The 18,050-nt window shown below is 42.7% G+C and overlaps 1 protein-coding gene across 1 annotated transcript in view; it reads left to right on the top strand.

Annotated features, from left to right (window-relative positions):
- The window catches only part of LOC132086189 (splicing regulatory glutamine/lysine-rich protein 1-like), a 102,689-nt gene that overhangs the window by 62,272 nt on the left and 22,367 nt on the right, over positions 1 to 18,050 (top strand). The window contains 2 exon segments of the mRNA XM_059491666.1: positions 6,557 to 6,673; positions 10,858 to 11,376. Coding sequence (XP_059347649.1) covers positions 6,557 to 6,673; positions 10,858 to 11,376 — 636 coding nt within the window.

Below are 18,050 nucleotides of genomic sequence, written 5' to 3'. Positions count from 1 at the left end.
CCACCTTTGAGGGAGTCAATGTCTCCTCCCAGTTTTGTATTATCTGCAAACTTGCTTAGTATCCCTTTGAGTCCTGCTTTCAAGTAATTTATGGAGGTGTTGAAGAGCACAGGGAGGGCTAAGATGGAGCCCTGAGGAATCCAACTAGTGACAGGTTGCCAGTCTGATGTCACTCTATTCATTATAACTCTCTGTGCCCGACCTGTGAGCCAGTTGCTCACCCATCACATTACGTGTTTATCCAGATGTGTGCTCAACATTTTGTCCAGAAGGATTCTGTGAGACACAGTATCAAAAGCTCTACTGAAATAAAAAAAAAATGACATCAACTGACTTCCCTTGATCAAGGAGGTGGGTTACTTTGTCAAAAAAGGAAATCAAGTTTGATAAGCAGGACTTTCCTGTCATGAAGCCATGCTGGCTGTGACTGATGACTGCATTGTCTTTTGGATGTTTTTCAATATCTCCCAGAATAATCTTAATCACTTTACCAGGCACTGAAGTGAGACTAACAGGCCTGTAGTTTCTGTGGTCCTTCTTCCTGCCCTTGATAATCGGGACAATGTTCGGCAGCTTTCAGTCAGCTAGGACCTCTCCAGATTCCCAAGACCACTCAAAAATCATCGAGAGAGGTTTTGTGATGACATCAGCCAGTTCCTTGAGGATTCTTGGATGAATCCCATCAGGCCCCATAGATTTGTAGGGATCCAGCTGGAGCAGCAGATCCCACACAATTTCAGGGCTGACTAGAAGTAGATCATTCTCACTGTCATGGTCCTCCAGCTCAGGACACAGAGACCCCCTTGATCCATCATCCATGTTGATGACATAGGCAGAGAATGCGTTAAACACCTCTGCCTTGTCCATGTCCCTGTTTGTGAGGTGACCATCCTCATCCTGTAATAGGCCAATGTTATTTTTACACTGCCTATTGCTATTATTACATTTGAAAAAACTCCTTTTATCATCTCCCACAGTTCTGACAGCTTCAACTCCAGTTGAGCCTTACCATACAGATTTTCTCCCTACAGTGCTGAATTTTGAATCTTTGTATTCTTCCCATGTCACCTGACCTTGCTTCCACCTGGCATGCACCTTCCAGTTTTGCCTTATTTTCAAGAGAAGATTCCTGTTCAGCCAAGTCGGCCTTCTGCCTGGCCTGCTTGACTTCTTACATTTAGGAATTGCCTGCTCCTGGTGACCTTAGGAGGTGATGTTTAATAAGTGACCAGCACTGATGGACCTCATCACCTACAAAAACATTTTCCCAAGGGATCGTTGTACAAGTCCAAGTAGATGACATCAGTCACTCTTCCTTCATCTACCACTGCTGTATCCCCATTGTAGAAGGCCACTAAATTTGTCAAGCACAATGTGCTCTGGTTGTCAGCAATCATCTCCTTATTTTCCAGTGCCTGTGTTTTGTAATAATGTTACATAGTACGTGTTATATAATGACATCAAAACATTGGGTACCTTTTTAATGCAAGAACAATAATTTGTTCAGTTTTTTATTGCTTATCTTCTCTAACTCAGGAGATAACTGAATAACAGTCTTTGTTTTGTGCAACTGCAGTAATCAGTGCTATTTTGTACTGATGCAAACCTAACTGATTTTTAGGAGATAAATTTGGATTTATTTTTCTTGCAGAACATCTGTGCTTTAAGCAATTGCATATATATATATTATATATATATATATATAATATATATGTATATTTAAGTGATTTTACCACTGCTATTGTCAGTTTTGAGAACATGCTGTGTTGTGGTTTAACTCCAGGCAGGAATGAAGTACCATGCAACCACTTGTTCACTTCCATCCCTCCTTCCCTGGTGGGATGGGGAGGAGAATCGGTAAAAGGTAAAACCCATGGCTGAGATAAAAACAGTTGATTAAGAGAAAAAAAAGTAAAATGTAAAAATAATACTAACAAAATCAACAATAATTTTAAAATTAATTACAATAAGAGGGAGACAGAGGAATAAAACCCAAGTGAAACAAGTGATGCACAACACAATTGTTCACCTTCTGCTGACCTATGCCCAACCTGTCCCCAAGCACTGATTGGTGGCTAATGGCCAACTCCCCCCAGTTTGTATACTGAACATGATGTTCCATGGTATGGAAAATCCCTTTGGCCAGTTCAGGTCAGCTGTCCTGGCTATGCTCCCTCATGGTTTATTGTGCACCTCCTCACTGGCAGAGCATGAGACACTGAAGAAGCCCTTGTCTTAGGGTAAGCACTACTTAGCGACAACCAAAACATCAGTGTGTTATCAACATTATTCTCATACTGAATCCAAACCACAGCACTGTACCAGCTACTGAGAAGCAAATGAAATCTGTCTCACCTGAAACCAGAACTGTATCCACCCTTTATTCCACACTTTCTGTGTCATGCCAGGTCCCTGTTACAAATGGAGATGAGAGTTTGGACAAGTCCTGCCTTTGACTCAGATTTCTGGTAGTAGCTCTTTTTGAGGTGGCCTGCACCCCAAATGGTTCTCGCTCCCAAGTTCTTAAGAATGGCCAATTAAGTCTATTTTAAAATGAATTATTTATTGAATAGACACAATATTAAAAGACATAAGACTTTAAACAGACTACTTACTACACAGGATAAAACAAAAAACTACTAGTAGATAAAATACAGTGCACGATAAAAGGTATCTATATTACAGCTAGTGAAGAAATAGTACAGGTTAGGAGTCAATGTAGCTTACTACCGAATTGATGATGGAGTACACATAGAATCCTTTCACTCAGTTCCTGGGAAAGTAACCACAAAGTTTGCATCCAAACTTCGGAGAGAAGTCCTACATGTTTCCAGGGTGTGTGTAGGAGACTTCTGACTTTGTGAAAGTTTGTGTAGCTTTTATAGTTTGTAAAGTGAAGTGTCTGTCAGTCAGAAATTCCAGCTTATCTCCCTACATCCTGCTCTCAAGGCAAGATGTTTATTGTATCCCATCTGGTGTCAGAGGTATCTCCTTACTGGACAAGCCTGCTTTATCTCACCAATTCATATGAGGGGGAGAATGCCTGGAGCTATTGCACCAGCTGATGGATAGAACAGATAAGCTCTTCTGTGGTAGGGAGGAAGACTTATGTACATTCAGGTTCCTCAGGTGGTCATGAACCTGATCTTCTCTTACAGTGGGAAGGACTTTGCTCCCCCAGTCCCCATTCTGCTGTCCATCCACTCAAGAGGTGTGGGAAGAGAGGTTGCCATTGAAGACTGAGGCAAAGAAGTCGTCAAGTACCTCAGCCTTCTCTTCATCCATTGCTACCAGTTTACCAGTGTTGTTTATTGGGGGGTTACACATTCTTTGACCTTCCCTTTCTGGTTGACATAACTGTAGAAGCCCTTTCTGTTGTTCTTTGTGTCCTTTGCCAGGTTCAGTTCCAGCTTCACCTTGGTCTTTCTCACCCTATCCCTACACAACTGTACTTTGTCTCTATATTCTTCCCAGGTCACCTGTCCTAGCTTCAACTGTCTATGTATTTGCTTCTTTCCCTTTAGTTTGACCAGCAGTTCCCCACTCAGCCATGCTGGTCTCTTGCCTTCCTTGCCTGATTTCTTTTTCCTGGGGATCACTAGCTCTTGCACTCTATGGATGGCTTCTTAAAATGTCTGCCAGATCTGTTCCACTCCCTTGTGCCTGAGGACAGTCTCCCAGGAGATCCCACTGACTCTCTCCCTGAAGAGCTGTAAGTTTGCCTTCCTAAAGTTCAGGGGCTTAACTGCTCCTTACCTGACCCATATCCCTCAGGACTATGAACTCCACCAGTGCATGATCACTGCAGCCCTGGCTACCTCTAATGTTGATGTCCTCAATTAGCTCAGTTACGTTGATGACCAACGGATCCAGTATTGCATCCCCTCTGGTAGGGCTATTACCTGGCTCAAGAAGTTATCCTCCATGCATTCCAGGAGTCTCTTGGATTGCCTACAGCTTGCTGTGCTACTTTCCCAGCAGATGTTAGTGTCACAGGTAGAGTGGGAGCTACAGACAAAGTTTATTAGAGAAGTCTTCCCATTGAGTCACAAGGTGCAGAAAGGACCGCCTTGCTTTCTAAACTCCTTCTCAGAGAAGAGCCTGAGTGTGGCTAGATCCAATCTTAGCCCCAGACTTTGTCAACAGTTTAAGTCTAAAGAATTATAAAGGTGTAATTGAACCTATGTACAACTTTGTCCTGTGGGATTAAGGATGGCAAACCAGATATATAGATATAGATATAGATATAGATATAGATATAGATATAGATATAGATATAGATATAGATTAATTATTTATTATGATAAATTATTAGACAAAAAGATCTTAATCAGAATTATTTACTACAGAGTATAGAAGCCAAAACTACTAGTATAGTATAGTGTACTATATTGAAGCAATTATATTAAAGCTACCAAACCCACCCAATTTTTAAGTAGAGATTGATGTTACTCACCCATACTAACAATTCTGGTCTCTTTCAGCCTCAAGGAGTAACCTTGAGGGGTGCCCTCACCCAAGGGAGGAATCTTCATACACATTCCAAGAAAGGGTGTGTTAGAAGAACCTGCCATTTGAAAGTGGGACTGAACTTTTATAGTATAAAGGGATTGACTGTCAGTTATATGTCTCCAGGTCAACTGTGCCAGCTTAGCATTTTTAGCTAAGGATACTTTACCATATCTGCTGCATCTTCACCTCCATATTAGTATGCTTAACTTTGGGATCGATGAGTCAAACTGACTGTAGCATAATTCAACACCAAAAGCAGCATGATATTCCCCCTCTTAGTTCACCATTGATAGCTTTGAAAAATAGGGCATTGTTCAAGATGTTTTACCTGCTCATGGCTGTTCGTCAGAGACAACTCTTCACACTCAATCTGCTTCTTGATGTAGAAGGCAACTCATCTGCCTCTCCTTCCTCCCCCATCTCTTCTGAACAGCCTTTAGCCATAGATAGCCACACTCCAGTCATGGGATTCATCTTACCAAGTTTCAGAAATGGCAACAAGGTCATAACTTTGTAGCAGCATGGTGGCTTCTAAAGCCTTCTGTTTGTTGCCCATGCTGTGAACATTGCTGTAGAGGCACCTCAGCTGGGCTTTTAGGTGTGTTGCCTTCTTCTAGAAGACCTCTTAATTCGAGATAATTTTCTGCTATTTCCCTGTTGGCTTTTATTAGCTTAGGAGTCCATGGCTCATCCCTGTAAGACTGCAAGTGTGTTCCAGTGTGGCCAGCATACTTCAGAGCCAGCGAGGTCTAGATGCACTACAGCTGGGCTATTGATTTCACCCCCAATACTGTCATGCCGCCCCTTAATTCATCTCTGCTGACCCCGGTCTTTTCCCCTCTCTCCTGCAAACCTAGTTTAAAGCCCTCTCAATCAGCCCTGCCAACTCACAGGCTAGAATCCTTTTGCCTTTGCTAGACAGGTGAACTCCATCTGTTTCCAGCAGGCCTGGTGTTGTATAAACCACCTCTTGATCAAAAAAGATGAAATTCCACTGATGGCACAGATCTTTGAGACACATGTTGACCAGGTGGGTTTTCCTGTTCTTTTTGGCATTCTTCCCTGCTACTGAAGGAATTGAGGAAAACAGCACCTGTGCTCTTGTCCCTTCAAGCAGTTGCCCCAATGCTTTGAAGTCCTTTTTGATTGCCCTAGGACTTTTCTCAGCAACCTCATCGCTGCCAACCTAGGCAGCCAGCAGTGGGGAATAATCAGAGGGCTGAATCAGTCCAAGGAGTCTTCTGGTAATATCCTTTACCCAGGCCCCAGAGAGGCAGCAGACTTCCCTGTGGGATGGGTCCAGTTGGCATACCAGGTCCTCGGTTCCCTTCAGAAGGGAGTCACCTAGACAATTACCCTTCTTTCTTTCTTAACAGCCGTAGTTGGGATCCGTCTGGTTGACTGACTTGTTCTGGTCAACCTCAACCCCTTAGATAGATCTTCACTATCATCTGCCTGATCCTCGAGTTCAAGAGCTTCATACCTATTCTGTAAGGGCACCTGGGAATGCAAGGGAGGCTGGAAGGGGATTCTCCCACCTCCTGAGCAGAGACCTGTTTCCATTCCCCTCCATATTTTAGGTCTCCTTCTGTCTGATGGTGAGAGGGTCAGGGCTTCTCCAACTCTTGCTGAGCTTCCATCCACTGCATTTTTTTCAGGGATTGAAGGGTGTGACTCCACCAATCTATTTCTCTCTCACACTCCCTGATACTCTTCAGCCCCTCCACTTCCTCTTTAAGCTCTGCCACCAGGCAGAGCAGATCATCCACCTGGTCACACAGCACATAGGTGTTGTCTCTGCTGTCATCCAATGTTACCAGGAGTACATGAGTATTACTTAAATGGTGCATTGTTTCAAAGGAGAGCATATGCACCTGGTGAAGCTTAAAGTAAAAACCAAAAATGTTGATTGGCAGTATACTACTGAGATGTAACTATAATTTTATGTAGTGAGGCAAGATTTATGTGGGGCTTTTTCCCTTCTTGGTTGACCTAATTTTTATGAAGTTTCAATATCATTTTTCTTCTGGCATTATTCATATAGTAGATCTGGCAACAGATCACTCTCAAGACAAAAGGACAGACGAAGATCCAGAAGTCCCCTGAAAACACGGTCTAGATCTAGGGAAAGGTGGGAATCAAGAAGTCACTCTCATTCTTGGTGAGTTCCATTCCTCAGAAATTATACTGTTCATCTTAGTACATAGTACAAAGTTTTTGAAAAAAATCTAACAAACCTTTTAGGTGATGGCAAAGGAAGGAATCTAAATGCTTTAGCCTGTCCCAAGGCTTTGTTTGTGGAACAAAATAATAGAAAGTAAGGTTGTTTTGTGCTCAGTGTACAGGTTTTGTCTGTGATATAGTTAATTTTTTTCATAGTAGTTCATATGGTGCCTTCAGGGGTTAAACCACAACCCTGAGGTATCTAAACTTTGATACCAGTCTAGTCTGCATTTATACCAACATCAAGCTGATTGAAAATAGGTAACTTGTCAGACTTGAACCAATGAATTAGGTATGTTCTGTGTAGCCTGTGCTACAAAAATGGGGATGATGCTTCTTCAACCTTGTCAGCAGTTATACTCTGGATTCAAGCTGAACTTGATCCTGCATTCTGAGAACATGTATAAAGCTTTTGTGCACAAGATTGTCATGCCGGCATGTGTGACCCCGGGACCAGGTCAGCCGGGAGTGTGGTAATAAATAAACGGACGAGTGCAATGGACTTGCCTGGAAAATAAGAACCTTTAATAATGCACGTAAATAACAAATGTGGAGAAGCTGTGCACAGTACAAGGGGCAAGATCCAAAGACCTAACAATGGGGCAAACAGAACTTTATCTGAGGGGCAAGGCTGAGGGGACAGGATCTAACCAGGGTAGAGAACAAAACTTGACTAAATAAGGAAACTGTAGCAAACCAATCAGAGGGTAGGGTTCAGGACATGGCCTTATATGGAATGGCTTACTTTGCATAAGTATTCCCATCATTCCATGCTCATTCCATGCTGCTCGCCTTAACAAGATGTTTCCCATGGCCTAAGGTTAATGCTTTCTGAGTAAGCCAGTGGGGCCATTCTGCTGTCCATCCCAACCAGACCCATTCCAATGTGAGATTATTTTTTTGCCTTTGGCTATTTCATATTGGCCATACACTACTGTAAGCATAAATGTATATGTCTATTATGTAACATATTTACATTTCAGCATCCAATACACCTGTATTTTGCCTAGCCCATTCATTTTTAAGTCTGATTATCTAATTATTGAACTGTGAAAATCCAACAAAATAATTCCTTTATCTCCTTGGATGATAATGTAACTTTCTGAGGGGTAAAATAGTGAATATTCACAAAGCAAAAGTGACTGTAAAAGTAGCTTAATGAATAGAAGCCTTGGTACTTTTCTTTCTGTTTCATCTCTTTAATTCCTCTGACTCATTTAAAGGGAGCTTCATACTTAAATTGTCCAATTGTTTTCTGAGGAAAAAAGTTTTGTGGGAAATAAAACTGCAGACCTGTGGACCTCAGTGGGAAGAGTTAGGAGGTAGGCTACATAGCTGGGCTTCATTGATGGATCCTTGTGACTCTGTTGCGGTTTGGAGCTTCTTGAGATAGCTGCTCACTGAAAGGGCCTAATCCAATGGAATCTCTGTGATAAATTACTAGAAGGTGCTTCTTGGGTCATTGTGAAAACCTTTGCTATTGCTGGGACTGTGTGCTGTTTCATCTTAATGATCTTACATTTCGTATGTGAGACATCCAAAGAGGTATTTGCCAAAACCTAATGGGAACCAAAGCCTTCAGGTCACAGACCATGAAAGAAGCCTACCATTTCTTAGTAGCCAAACACTTGTTCCAATAAAAAAAGGTGAGGGCTGTGTGTATAAATATTCTAGAGGCAGGTCTAGGAGTCATGTGTCTCCTTTGTTAGAAAGATGGTTTGGGGTCTCGTGCTTCCAAATAATCCTATACCAAGATGTAGTCTTTCAGTGTCTTGGTTTGAAAGACAGGTGTCTGCCAAGGAAGGTGGGAACCTCCCTTGGAATGGAAAAGTTGACCCCCTTCCCTCCAAATTATTGTAACTTTGAAATTAAGAGGCTTTCAGGCAAAGATATGGGAAAAGGAATAACAGTTCTTTACTAGTATTAATATGTATAACAAGGCAAACGAACAACAATAACTATGGCAGCAACAACAAACAAAACCAGAAACCCAGTAACAGCCTTCTCTCAGCTGTCAAGCACTTTCCCCTTTAGTGTAGTTATGGTCACAGCCAGCAGGGATGCTGCTGGCTCCCAGATGGGTAGGGCAGGTGTGAGGATTCCTTCGCAGCTGCAGGGGGCGCTGTGGCACAAGTTCAGACGCATCTCTCATGTGGTGATGGCAGGCGTGCAGATGGTGAAATGGACTGTAGCAGGAACCTCGGAGCAGTGGCTGGGATGGCAGGGCTTGCCGCACTTGCGGGTAGCAAGTAAAATGTAGCAGAGACTCCAGGGCTGTGCCCAAAACTGTGGGGTGTTCAGGTGTCAGGTTACAGCGTAGCAAGAAGTCCCGAAGCAGCGGCAGAGAGCAGTAGGGCTGGGCGGGGGATCACTCCCCGTGGTAGCTCACTGGCCATGGCTGGCCCCTGGGTCCCCTGGTTCAGGCTGTGCAGAGGGGGGGGGGGGGCAGCCCCCGGAGGGGAACAGGGTGGTCCTGGGTCCCAGTGTGGCACACACTGGCTCTGGGCTCCCAAACAGCAAAGAAGCAGAGCAGCAAGCCAGTAAGCTCAAGTCACAGTGCCAAAGGGAAAGGGGAAAGAAAAAAAAAACGGGCAAAAGCCAAACAGCAACTGTATGTCTCAGAGAGGTCCCACCACGTGGCAGTGGAGACCAAATCGCCCCACGAGAAGAGGAAGCAACCACCCCTCACCCCCCAACTTTCACAGGAAATCCTGGGCTGGCTCTCACTCATTGAGATACTCCCAGAGCTGGGGGGGGCAGCAGTGACCACCCCGGGATGCAAAACAAAAAACAAAACCAAAAGAACCATCCCCGAGACATCCAGCCAAAGCTGTGATCTAACTATGTGCACTTTTGGGCTCCATAATGTAAAAAAGATATAAACCTATTGGAGAACATCCAAAGGAGGTCTATGAAGATGATGAAGGGTCTAGAGAGGAAGCCATACAAGGAGCAGCTGAGGTCACTTGGCTTGTTTAGCTGGGAGAAGAGGAGACTGAGGGAAGACTTCATCATGATCTACAGTTTGATCACAAAGCGGAGGGGCAGGCACTGATCTTTTTTTCTCTGGTGGCCAGTGACAGGACCCAAGTGAACATCATGAAGCTGTTTGGGAAGGTTTAGGTTAGATATTAGGAAAAGGTTCTTCATCCAGAGGGTGGTTGGGCACTGGAACAGGGTCCCCAGGGAAGTGGTCACAGCACTAAGCCTGTCAGAGTTAGAGAAGCATTTGGACAATGCTCTCAGGCACATGGTGTGGTTCTTGGGGATGGTGGTGTGCAGGGCCAGGAGCTGGATTTTGATAATCCTTGAGGATCTCTTCCAACTCAGCATAATCTATAATTTTATGATTAATTTTTATTTGGCTTGTGTACTAGAACATCCAGTGGATTTTTTTCTCACTGTTTTTATGAACATGTGTCATTCTCCCTATCACAAAGAAGCTGACTTGTTCTGTTACCTTGCTTCTGTGTTTATGGTCTTACTGATTTTTCAATAATTTTCTAATTCATAATGGCATTACAGATAGCTGAATCGTCTTGGTTGAGTTTTTACCTTACATTTACCTTTTGAGGGAATGTGGTGAAATTTTATCACAGTTTTTTGTTTCTGTGTATTGACTGATGTTGGATTTCCAAGCAGTTAAAAGATATTTATGTGAGAGAACACTGCAGAATAAAGACTTCAGTCAGTTGTCATTATTCACATGGGTGTGGTTAATCTGCAGTCCATTTTACATGTACACCTATTTAGTAAAGAATGGGTTTACAATTTGTAGAGTTTGTCTCACTCCTGATAAAATGTAGAAAATTTATGTATGTATGGTAACATAGCTGTGAGGTGAGAAGACATTCTTTCAAAGTGTAATGATGTCACTTTGACGATCATAGTTTGATTTGATTTTTGCCCCCTCTTCCCCAATTTGGTTTCCAAATTTTTCCTATCTATATAGCCTCTCCCACATGGTGAACAGGGATGACAAATGAAAAATTTGAATAATTACTATTTTTTAACAGAAACATATATTTTGTCTTGAACAATTAATGTATGCTAAAGAGTTAGTTGTAATTTTATTGGAAACTTCAAATATTAATTAATGGATTTGTGTTTGGCTTTTCACAGGGACAAAAAAAGAGACAACGAAAAGGTCAAGGAAAAAGAAAAGGCCAAAGAAAAGGAGAGAGACCAAGACAAAGAGAAGGAGAGAACCTGGGACAAAGAAAAGGAAAGAGAGCGAGATAAAGAGAGACACAGGGATAAGGAGAAGGAGAAGGACCAGGAGAAAGAACGGCATAAAGATCGAGAGAGAGTTAGAGTCAAGGAAAGGGATAGAGACAGGGACAAGGACAAGGAAAAGAACAAGGAGAAGGAGAAGGAAAAAGACAGAGAAGAGGTAGACCAGAACAAGGAAAAATATGATGTTATGAAAGAGGGGGAAAAGGATAGAGAGAAGATTAAGGACAAGGAGGGCGAGAAGGACAGAAGGGAAAAAGGGGACAAAGAAAAGGAGAAAGATGAGAAGAAAGAGAAGAAGGAGCAAGAAAGAGAAAAAGAGAGAGATGATAAAAAAAAGAAAGAGAAGAGATCCAGAACACCCCCAAGAAGCTATAGCTCTTCAAGAAGATCTCGTAGCTCCAGCAGGTTTGTTTAGAATTTTTAAATGCTTTTTTGGACTTGTCAGTACAGTGATGCACGATGTAAAATGCACATCCTAATGTTTATTTATCAGTATCACCATGCCACTTACCAATTCAATTTGTATTCTTTCTGGTTCTTAGATTTCCCTATAAAATAAAATCCATTCCAAAGAGCTCTATATGATGCTTGTTGGAAAATAGTTTATTTTTGGGCAACTGATACTTGCCTTTCACATTACTGTATAGTATAGTCCTTGAGGACAGTAAGTAGATGGTTCTTATGCCATTTCACTGTGCTGGAGCCATCCAAAACTTATGATAGAGGGACATGAAACACCATCTTTGTCCTAATGAAAGTTGGAGTCTTTGGTACATAGTTTCTTCCTTACTTACATACTGTACAGTGTTGGTCTGTAACGGAATTTGTTGGGCTTACGAACAGTTGGATGGTAGTATTTGCCACTTGGCCACCTAAAGGATGGCATGCAATGAATTCTCTTGGCTGGATGGCTGAAGAGCAGGAAGCAAGCATGTTATTTGGCTGACTAGCCATTCACAAAGTGAATGTATGTATCTCAGTTGAAAAATAAGTATGCCTTGTTTCGTTGATTAAATGTCCAGATACAAGTACAAATTAACACTTCTTAACCATGCTGATAGTAAACAGGAAAGCAGTCAAGGTTAATCTATCTGTTGTTTTTGCCTGTGAGGGAGGGTAAACTGGGTGGAAGTCTGGGTAAATTCAATCTAGCAAAAGGAGACTGTGAGATTGATTTTAAACTCTGTAACTGGACTAACTCAAGCATATTTGTTATAAATTATCAAATCGAGAGCCAAATTTATAAGAAACTTCAGCAATAATTTATTAGATTTTCAGCAAAACAGAGTTTCGATCAGGGAAAAAAAAACCACCACAGCCAAGGGCAGCGTCGAGCCTGGGATCGGCACTGGGTGAACCTGGATCTGACCTCCAAAGTGTCAGAATGTCCCTCTTGGTTCACACCGACTGCTTCTTGCAGTGAGCTTATATACAGTTTATTCTGCCTGGGGCAGAAATGACCAAATGTTCCTTTGTGTCCCTTCACACACAGAGCTGGGGCTATACATGTGCAGAGGTAGACAAAAGTTCGGTTCCAGGTGTCTAGATGATGTCAGAGCACTCTCCAGGAGTCGGTATTCACATGTAAAGGGTGGTGCCGCAGGTAGTAGATGCAATCTTCCATGAGCAGATCACTCTTGAGTGGCCCAGACATTACAGGGAAGTCAGTGATCATGGCCCAGGAAGGTTCCATTCATACGTTAACAGGCTTGATATTATCTTAATGTTTTCCCAGAGCTAACTGAATAAAAATAAGATTCTGCTCCCAGCCAAGGTGGCCAAAAGACATGGCTTGGATTTTACAGTATTTTATACATAAACAGCATGAATTAACTCGACCATATACTACATTTTCAAAAGCATAGCAGCTAATTTAAGTTCAGAAGCTTTCCAAATACTTCAGCAATTATGGAGTTCAATAACATCATGTGACAAATTCAGATAGAAAATTTTATGTTACCTTGAGAGAATGAAATGCTGGATGAATTGGGAGAAGTTCTACATATAATAATCACTTCCCTAGACAAAAGCAAAATTTTCATACCCCTCAAAATTCAGGAGTTTATGGTTCATATACTGCAGAAAATGCTGTAATGGTTTCTGAACATTGTTTGGGTTATATGAAATGTCCATGCTGCTCTGGAGGTTTATAGGCAAAATATTGTGGCTTCTTTAAATATATACAGCTTCCTATTTTAACACATTAACATTATTTTATGGGTTGATGTCCTGGTTTAGGGCAAATTTGTTAAAGAATCTGCAAAGGAGGGCACCTCCAGAGAGCAAACCCACACGGCCCCTCCCCCCAACTGGTTCGGGAAGAATTTCTCAGAGAGAAGTGGAAAGAACCTGTTTATTTGACTGGCACAGCACCCCCAGCACACAAAATGAACAATACCAGATGACACCGCTCTGAGAAAGATGACAAAATCAGAAAGTCTCTTTCGGGGGTGGTCACTCTGTTCTCAGTCCCTCCGGCGCTGGGGCAGCTGCTGCAGGCCAAACAGTGCAAACCCTCAGTGTTCCCAGGTCCCAGTCCAGAGCAGGTTCGAGATGGTCACAGAAACAGTCCAGGAAGGAATTTGGACTGTTTAGCTAAACTAGCTAATAAGCAGAAGCCAAAGCAGAGCAGAAGCGAGAGCAGAAAAGAGAGCAAGCAAAGCAGCAAGCTGAAAGCAAGAAGCGAAAACAGCCCTATGTACTGCCCGTCTCTGTGTCCCTGATAAGAGAAATCCAAACAAAACTTCCACTCTTCAGAGCCGGTCTTAAAGGCACAGAACATATGAATGGGGATACAAGCATCATAACGTCACCCCAGGACAGTTGACTACTTGCACAGAGTAGAGGTAGTTCTGTTAACATTGAAAACGATTTCTGCATGTATGTATCAGGAGTCTTGAATTAGATAATTAATTGTGCTGGACTGACCTAGGTTGAATGCCAGGTGCTCACTAAGCAACTCTATTGCTCCTTCTCCTCAACTGGATGGGGGAGAAAAATACCAAGAGTTGACATAAGAAAGGGGAGAGATCACTCACCAATTACCATTATGGGTGTGGTAGGTTGACCTTGGCTGGATGCCATGTGCCCACCAAGGTGCTCTGTCACTCCTCTTTCTCAGCTGGACAGGGAGAGAGAATAAGATGGAGAACTGTGGAAGGGGCTAGCAGTGGGCCTGTTAGCTAAAGGAGTGAGAAGTAAGAAGAAGAAGAAGCTGATAAGGAGCTTTCTCCAAGGCTGTAACCAAGGAGATCGAGAGAAGGAAGATAAGAGCATTCTGCAGCTGGATGAAGCATTTTTAGAAAGTTAGGTGGAGTCAGAGAAACTTTTCACCAATGGCATGATATTGAATTATTGTGGCCAATAGCTAAGGTAGAAGAAGGGTAAACAACTGGAAAGTGTATAAAAGATCAGCCATTTTCACTAATAAACTGTTGCCAAGTGTTACCAACTGAGACTGCTTGTGGTCTCTGCTTTATGTCGTGACCGCCTCGACTGCGACAGAGAACAACTGATAGGTTGAGACAAGGCAGTTTACTAAAGCAAAAGTGAAAGTTGGTGTGTGCACAAGCAAAGAGAAAAAAAAATTAATTCTCTACTTCCCATTCAGCCACTTCCTGGGAAGCAAGGCATGTGTAGCAGTTGCTCTGGAAGGCTGGCACGTTAAAAAGGGAGATTTCCTCAACCCTTGGTGTGGGGATGCTTAGTATTTAATTTGTCTGTAAGCACCCCAGGAAAGCTGAGACTCCAGTGCCCAACCAGTCTGTCAGCATCCTGTTAGGGAGACCCTTCACTGAACAGTCCAACTGGATTGGAGGGTGACTCAACTGACTTAGGAAAACACACCAACAGCATAAGGGAGACCCCTCAGCAAGTCTTCCCCTTTATTTATGTTACCCACTGTCAGTGCCTGTGAAGGACTAACACTAACAGTTAATGGAATAACACTATTAATATAAAATTGTGACAGGTTAAGGTTCAAGGATTGTCAGTGATGGTATCTGACTGCAAAAATGTATTCAAAGCAATACACAGACAAGCTCTCATCCCCATTAAAAGTATTCAGCATGCAGAGTATGGTTCTTACCCAATAGGCATCCCTCTCCGGAAAAAGACAGGTTCAACCTGTTGACTGATCCCAACAGTTACAATGGAGTCTTCCCTAACTTTTCTCCCATTCTCCACTTACTTTTATATTATTTCTTTATGTTTAGGTGGAGCTTGAGTGACTCTAGTCATACATACCTTTGTTACTGCTTGGTATAAAATTCTGTTGCTTTGCTTTTAAAGATACAGTAAAAAAAATATAGAGCACATGCCCAGTGAGGTGTGGTGACACCTTGGAGGTGGGTAACTGTGGGATGGTGCTATGCATTAATATTACAATTAGGCTATAATGAAGCAAGTTCATCTGAGGAGAGCAATTTCAACACAGTTGATGGCTCAGCAGCCGGACATCTTTTCCTATCTCCCCTGGTTGACAGGTGCTACTTGGTTTATCAGCTGCAAAGTACCATTGAGTTCCCCTCCCTTTAAGGATTTCAACAGAGCCTAGCTGCAGTGTGTCCACTCGGTTCCACCCTCCATTCCATCCCCTTTAGCAGGTGCTATGGTTGCGGATTGTGGGTGTGGGGAACTATCATAGAATAGGTCTTGAGCATGCCAACCGCATTCTATCCAGGGAGTGGCAACTGTATTTTAGCCTATAATTTCCATACTGTTTATAACTTCTTTCAGGATGTGAATATAACTTCTCAGTTTCCTCTAATTTTATCCCCAGCCATCTTTCCACAAAGGCAAACATTGTAAATAAGGAATGTTCCCCCTTCTTCCCCATTTTCTTAGCTTTTATATCTGAGCTGATATCATATGTTATGGAATATCCCTTTGGTCAATTCAGGTCTGCTGTCCTAGTTGTGTCCCCTCTGTCATGGTTTAGGAATGGTATTTCCCAATTTAGTGTTTCCACTGAAAGGCTCCAAACCACATGCCACTTCCTCACTCCTCCCTCCCCCTCCCTCCTGCAGCAAGCTGAGAGGAGAACTGAAGGCACAAAAGGCAAAGATCATGCATCAAGATAAGAGCAGTTTACTGTAAACATCAGTGAGATAAGAAAACTAACAGTAACAGCAACAGTAGTAATAACAATGTACAAGAAGGAGGACATGATTCACTGAATCATACCCATTACTCACCATGGAACCCAGTAATAGGGGAACCTCCACCATGATACCCCCAAAAGAGACCTCCTTCCCCCACCCCTGGCAATGAGGTGGTATAAACTAACCAGCCCTCCTGACTACTGTAGAAATTAACCCTATCCTGGCTGGAATCAGGATATTATCCACCCCTTAATCTATACCATATACTCATGCCCAAATCCTACACCTTCTAACTATATACATACATACATATATATAAAATATATATATATATATATATATATATATATAATATACACAAGCACAAATATAATTTCCATAGTCAATGGCCATCCCTCCAAGATGTCTGTTAAGTTAATTTAGTCCATGACTGTGAGTTCTGTCCATCCTAGATGTCTTCTAGGGCAGGAAGGCTGGTGTGCTGTTGGCTGATTGCGAGTTGTATCAGGAACTCATGACTGGTGTATCTGGAGCAGTCCATCCTCATTGTCCATGGTAGTTATAGCATACAGTTGAAGTGTCATTCAGCAACCAGTATTATACAATTCAATATTACCGACTGTTCTCATCCAAAAATCAAATCCCCTTGAGGCACACATCGTGTTTCTCCATCCATCTGCATTATCCACAAGGTACACCCAGATCCTTGAGCAAAAACAATCCCATGGATGGGTTTGCCTTTGCTTGAGGCAAGACTAATCCAAACTGTCTTCTCTAACACATTCCTCATACGCACCACAGGAACTTTAACCCCTTCTACAGTATGTGGAGGTTTTGATTGGGCAGGGCCAACTTGATTGGTAGAGCCTTGGGTGTTAACTAACCAGGTGGCCTTCACTAGATGTAGATCCCAATGTTTGAAGGTCCCACCACCCATTTCTTTCAATGTGGTTTTTAACAGTCCATTGTACTATTCAATTTTCCCAGGAGTTGGTGCACAATAGGGAATATGATACACCCACTCAATACCATACTCTCTGGCCAAGGTGTCTATGAGGCTATTTTTCAAATCAGTCCCATCATCTGAGTCAATTCTACCTGAGGTGCTATGTCACCACAGGACTTGCTTTTCAAGGTCCAAGATAGTGTTCCGGGCAGTGGCATAAGGCACAGAGTACATCTCCAGCCATCCAATGGCTGTTTCCACCATAGTAAGTACATAGTGCTTGCCTTGATGGGTCTGTGGGAGTGTGATGTAATCAATCTGCCAGGCCTCCCCATATTTATATTTTGACCATTGTCCACCAGGGGCTTTACCTGCTTGGCCTGCTTGATCATAGCTCATGTTTCACAGTTATGGATAACCTGGGAGATAGTGTCCATGGTTAAGTCCACCCCTCGGTCACAAGCTCATCTGTATGTTGCATCTCTTCCCTGATGACCTGAGGTGTCATGGACCCATCCAACCAGAAATAATTCACCCTTATGCTGCCAGTCCAGATCCACCTGAGATGCTTTAATCTTGGCAGCCTGATCCACCTGACCATTGTTGCAATGTTCTTCTGTAGCCTTACTCTTGGGTACATGTGCATCTATATGATGTACATTTACTGCTCTATCCAGGCAGCAGTGTCTTACCACAATTCTGCAGCCCAGACGGGTTTACCTCTCTGCTGACAATTGGTCTTTTTCCATTGATCCAGCCACCCCCACAGAACATTTCCTACCATCCACAAGTCAGTGCAGAGGTAGAATGCTGGCCATTTGTCTTATTCAGTGATATCTAAAGCCAGCTGGACATCTTTCTCGTCTGCAACCTGACTTGATCCACCTTGTCCCTCAATAACTTCCATGACTTGATGCATAGGACTCCATATGGCAGCTTTCCATTTTCAATGTATCCCTGCAATATGGCAGGAACCATCATTAAAGAGAGTGTATTGCTTTTCATTTTCTGGCAGCTGATTATATGGTGGT

Source organism: Ammospiza nelsoni, chromosome W, assembly GCF_027579445.1.
Source record: "Ammospiza nelsoni isolate bAmmNel1 chromosome W, bAmmNel1.pri, whole genome shotgun sequence".
Lineage (NCBI taxonomy): Eukaryota > Metazoa > Chordata > Aves > Passeriformes > Passerellidae > Ammospiza > Ammospiza nelsoni.
Note: the sequence above shows the minus strand (reverse complement) of the source record. Positions and strands in the feature narration are given on the sequence as shown.